Here is a 5,753-nt window from a genome sequence, read left to right as displayed (position 1 = left end):
TCCTATAGAGTTAGGCCGCAGAAGCTCAAACCTCGATAATACCCGACATTTACGAATTGGTTCACCAAAATTTGTGAGTAGGTTTCCCTGTTAATAATTCGCCAAATAATCGTAATAAATTTACAGCTTGAAGCTGTCTATCTACTGCAATACGGAGTTTGCTCTCAGGAGTTTGGCCGAATATCCCCCACAAAATCTTCAAGAAATTTTGTTTGTCGGAAGCAATATGTCGGAGTTTCGAAAGAGTTATGAGCTCACCTACACTTGCCAATCATGTGACCTGCCGGATCAAGCCGAACATCGTATGATAGCCTGTGATCACTGTGGCAAATGGCAGCATCTTTGTTGCGCCGGAGTTGATCCCACGATCAGAGATTTTTCAAAAATAACATTCACGTGTGGTAGCTGTAAGCTCAAGCGTCCTTCCACCAAAAGTGGATCCCGTCTTAATGTCCCGCCGACGGATAGATCCACACGATCCTCTGCTAAAAAGAGCGGCGCTGCAAAGGTACCCAGTGTAGCGTTGAGTGAAAGATCTGTACTTGAAGCCCAACTCAAGGTCATGGAACAACAACAACAACTAGAAGAGCGGGAGCTAACAGAAAAAGCCGAGATTCAACAACGAGAAATCGATGAAATGCAGCGAAACATCGAAGACCGTAGGACCTTGTTAGAAGCGGAAAGAAAACTGCGAGAACTGCAATTGACGAAAGATAAGGAAATGCAGATACGGCAGCAAGAAATCCGAAAGCAATCCCTCGAGAAAAAAAGCGCGCTTATTCGCCAAATAGCTGAAACCAGCAGTAGGAGTGATTCAATCGCCGATACTCAGGACAGAGTAGCAAAATGGCTCGACTCGGCTGCGGAAGTTCCCGATCGTATACCCAAGGATTGGCGTGAAACAATTCGATCCATTCGACTCTCCCACCACAACTTTTTCATTCCGGCGAACGTGTTCCATCTCCATGTCGGCCCGCACGCGCTGCTTCAATTCCGGCGACGATGCGACTTGCGACTGATCTTGAGCAGCCATTGATACACTCTATGGTCCATCCCAACTTAGTACTCCCCATACAACCGGAGGAGCGTGGCGCGCACCTTCCAGAGTTGGAAAGAAGGGTTTCTTCACAGTTTGTCTCACAGACTCAACAAAGCTTACCAGTTCATCAACCTTCGGTGGCAAGTAGTCTTGCCAACACAGGACCCACCACTAATTCAGAGATGAGACTTTCAGGCGACCGTTTAACCCCGCAAGTGGACTAGTGTTTCCCCGCCGAGCAGCTAGTCACGAGTTACAAAATTTCGTTGCGCAACCGGAACACAGACAGCATCGGTTCTCACATGCGTTACCAAATAACGGAAACCTAGCTGGACAATTGCTACATCAACAACAGCCGTCATACCTTCGCTTACCAGTACTCACAGCGGAGCAAATTGCTGCTCGTCAAGTACTTGGGAAAGAGCTTCCGGTCTTTAGCGGGAACCCCGAGGATTGGCCAGTTTTGCAAGCAGTTTCGAGCAGTCCACTAGCTTGCGGCTACACCGACGCCGAAAATTTGATACGTCTTCAGAGATGCTTGCGGGGTCATGCCCTAGAGGCCGTCAAGAGTCGCCTACTGCTGCCAACTAGTGTTCCCAACGTCATTCAAACTTTGCGCACATTGTACGGAAGACCCGATCTACTGATTCGGTCATTGATAACCAAAATTCATCGAGTTCCACCGCCTCGTCAAGATAAACTGGAAACACTTATGGAATTTGGCCTGGCTGTGCAAAACCTAGTGGATCATCTCGTTGGGGCACATCAGGAGAATCACCTCTCAAACCCAGTGCTCCTGCAGGAACTTGTTGAGAAACTGCCGGGTTCTCTCAAGCTAAGCTGGGTGGTGTACAAAAACCAAGATCCTGTAGTCACCTTGGCTACCTTTGGGAGCTTCATGTCCCAGTTGGTATCAGCTGCAAGCGAAGTCACATCAGAAATACCGGCGTTCAACAGGACAACACGGAGCGACAACCAGAGGGGACGAGAAAGGGGTATGCTGCAAACACACTACTCCAAACTTCATCAGCCCAGTTCCAGTAATCAAGCGAGTAATAGTTGTAAAGATAGCCAGAAAGCAGGTAAGGTGTGTGCTGTGTGTGCTAAAGAAGGTCATCGTGTAGGAGATTGTTCGCAGTTTAACACAATGAATATTGAAGAAAAATGGCAAATAGTTCAGAAGAAAGGTCTATGCCGAATCTGCCTCAACAACCACGGTAAATGGCCATGTAAATCGTGGAAAGGATGCGGTGTAACCGGTTGTTCATTGAAACATCACACTTCGTTGCATAATTCAAACCCAGGTCCACATTTTCTCAATGTTTCATCAAGTCACTTCGTATCCAACATCGAGGAATTTCCCTTATTCCGCATCCAACCAGTGGTCTTAGCTGCAAATGGAACGTCGCTTACTGTCTTTGCCTTCATAGATGAAGGTTCATCTCTGACCCTTCTTGAAGCCAGCATTGCCAAACAATTAGGAGTTCGTGGTCAGAAGGAGCCTCTTACGCTTCTGTGGACAGGGAATATGAGTCGTGAGGAATCGAAGTCTCAACGAATAGAAATTGGAATAGTCGGTTCGGGTTCTGGCTCTCCAACACATTCTATGCAGGCTCACACAGTTGATAGTCTAGTCCTCCCAACACAAACATTGCGATACAGGGATCTCTGCCATCAGTTTCCACACTTACGAGGTTTACCTTTAGAAGATTACGAGAATGCTCAACCGAAGCTACTCATAGGGATTGACAATTTACGTTTGGCTGTACCCCTTAAAGTTCGCGAAGGAGGAAGAAGAGATCCAATCGCCGCCAAATGTCGTCTGGGTTGGGGCATTTATGGATGTGCTCCCAAATTTTCTTCAAGAGTGGTTCCTGTCAATTTCCATCTCGCAGCTACGTCAGATCCTGACCGCGAACTGAACGAGCAACTTCGAGATTACTTTACGTTAGACTCAGTGGATTATGGGCTCCATTTAGTAGAATCAGAGGAGGATAAAAGGGCACGGCGGATTATGCAAGAAACAACACGCAGAACTTCTTCAGGTTTTGAAACAGGGCTCCTCTGGAGAGCAGATGAGGTGGAGTTTCCTGAAAGTTATGCAATGGCGGTACGTCGTCTCCATTCACTCGAGCGAAAGTTAGGACAGGATGAAATACTACTAAATTCCGTTCAACAGCTAATTTGGGATTATGAGCGTAAAGGATACGCACATAAGGCGACCATGCAGGAGCTAGACTCTATGGACCCAAAACGAACGTGGTTTCTCCCCTTGGGTGTCGTTAAAAACCCCCAAAAACCTAAGAAAACAAGACCGATCTGGGATGCTGCAGCCAAATCCCACGAGGTATCCTTCAACTCTAAACATCTTAAGGGACCCGTTCTGTTGACGCCGATGATAACAGTACTGAGTCATTTCCGTCAGTTTCCGGTAGCAAATCTCCATATCGCTGCCAGATCGATCATCCTAATGTTTCCTCTGGCGTGATAGCCCTAAGGAACCCATCCAAACTTACGTGATGGATGTGGCCATATTTGGGTCCACATGCTCACCCACATCTGCTCAATATAGGACAGGAATGTCCAAGAATTTGGAACAGAGTTCCCCCGTGCTGCAAATGCCATTATAGAAAACCATTATGTAGATGACTACCTGGACAGCTTTAGATGCGTTCAGGAAGCCATAGACGTGACGAAGAAAGTATTGTTAGTTCATTCTAGAGGGGGATTCAAATTACGAAATTTCATGTCAAATTAAACGCAAGTTCTAGAAGGAATAGGGAATCACAAAGTGAAAAGGGAAAGGTGTTGCTGCTGTTGCGAGGAGAAGCGGAATCAGTTCTTGGCATGAAATGGCTGCCAAACGATGATACTTTCATCTTTACCTTTGATATGCGCAGTGACCTAAAACCGATTTTGGAACATGGCTACGTCCCTACCAAACGGGAAGTGTTGAAGGTGGTCATGAGTCTTTTTGACCCGTTAGGCTTGTTATCATTTTTCTTGGTACATGGCAAAGTTCTTATCCAAGATATTTGGGCTGCGGGCATTACATGGGACGAAATAATCGGAGAACAGTTGTACGTACGGTGGCAGCAGTGGATCAACTTGTTTCCAGAATTATGCAATCTTAGAATACCGCGATGCTATTTCCGAGAATCACTCCCAAAGGAACTGAAAACCCTAGAGTTGCATGTTTTCGTAGATGCAAGTGGTTCGGCTTATGCATGCGCTGCATACTTTCGCCTGGAAACTGGAAATCAGGTTCAAGTTGCTTTGGTTATTGCTAAAACGAAGGTAACTCCAATAAAGACGTTGTCCATTCCTCGGCTTGAGCTGAAGGCGGCAGTTCTGGGGGTACATCTGGTGGAGGCGATTCAAAACCACCACAAGCTCCATATTACACGGAAAATTCTTTGGAGCGATTCGACAACAGTTTTGGCGTGGATCCGATCAGACCATCGCCGGTATCGAAAATTCGTCGCAATACGCATTGGTGAAATTCTTACGGCAAGCAGTCCAGAAGAATGGCGTTGGGTACCCTCCGAAATGAATGTCGCTGATAAAGCTACCAAATGGCATAATGGGCCAAACTTCAATCAAAACAATCCCTGGTTTTGCGGCCCCACGTTCCTGAAAAAGCCAGAGACACACTGGCCAAAACCTCCTCAATCCTTCACTACAAAGGAGGAGTTGCGTCCAAATCAGGTTCACTGGTTGTCTGTTCCACTAGTAGATACCACAAGGTTCAGCAAGTGGACCACGCTCCACCGTATGATGGCTTACGTGTTTCGGTTTAAAATCAATCTTCGACGAAAGCAATGTAGCCAAAATACCGAAACAGGACCATTGAATCAAGATGAGCTGAAGAAAGCTGAAGAAAGTCTTTGGCGAATGGCACAAAGGGAAGCATTCCATGACGAAATCAAGGTTCTACGGTTGACACAAGGATCCGCCGAAGCACGACACGGTATTGTAAAGAAGTCAAGCTCGATCTACAAAGCATGTCCATATATGGACAACCAAGGAATTCTCAGAGTGCGAGGTCGTATTGCAGCATGCCCCTTTGCGTCTTTTGAGGCTAAGTTCCCTTGTATTCTACCGAGAAATCATCGTATCACGCAACTTATCGTGGATTGGTACCACCGCCGTTATCGCCATGCGAACCGTGAGACGGTGGTGAATGAATTAAGACAACGGTTCGATATTGCTAAACTCAGAGCCTTGGTAGAAAAAATAGAAAAACAGTGCTTGATCTGTCGCATAAAGAAGGCATCATGTCGTGCACCGCTTATGGCTGCATTACCGCTTGCAAGACTACAGGCTTACATCAAACCATTTACGGCAGTCAGCCTCGATTACTTCGGTCCTATATTGGTAAAGGTTGGGAGATCCCAAGTGAAACGATGGGTAGCACTTTTTACCTGCTTGTCAATCAATGGTCGTCCATAGTCTAAATACGGAATCATGCATCATGGCAGTTCGTAGGTTTGTCGCTCGACGTGGGCCACCAGCTGAAGTGTACAGCGACAACGGAACATGTTTCCATGGAGCCAATAGGCAGTTGAAAGAACAAATAAGGACCACAAGTGAAGAGATGGCGCTAACCTTTACTAGCGCTCACACCCGTTGGATTTTCAATCCACCAAGCGCTCCCCACATGGGTGGCGTTTGGGAACGACTAGTTCGTTCCGTTAAGTCAGCCATTAATGTT

General features: G+C 46.6%; 2 protein-coding genes across 2 annotated transcripts; both read left to right on the top strand.

The window, feature by feature from the left end:
• The first annotated feature begins 226 nt into the window (after positions 1-226).
• On the top strand, positions 227-3,527 carry LOC134206861 (uncharacterized). Its single transcript, XM_062682596.1, has 2 exons — positions 227-878; positions 1,282-3,527. The coding sequence occupies exons 1-2, from the start codon at positions 227-229 to the stop codon at positions 3,525-3,527; spliced, it is 2,898 nt and encodes a 965-aa protein (XP_062538580.1).
• A 359-nt stretch (positions 3,528-3,886) lies between these two features.
• Positions 3,887-5,491, top strand: LOC134206860 (uncharacterized). The gene has a single exon (XM_062682595.1). The coding sequence runs from the start codon at positions 3,887-3,889 to the stop codon at positions 5,489-5,491; it is 1,605 nt and encodes a 534-aa protein (XP_062538579.1).
• The last annotated feature ends 262 nt before the right edge of the window (positions 5,492-5,753 follow it).

Source organism: Armigeres subalbatus, chromosome 1, assembly GCF_024139115.2.
Source record: "Armigeres subalbatus isolate Guangzhou_Male chromosome 1, GZ_Asu_2, whole genome shotgun sequence".
Classification (NCBI taxonomy): Eukaryota; Metazoa; Arthropoda; class Insecta; order Diptera; family Culicidae; genus Armigeres; species Armigeres subalbatus.
This window is presented reverse-complemented; position numbering and strand designations above follow the sequence as displayed.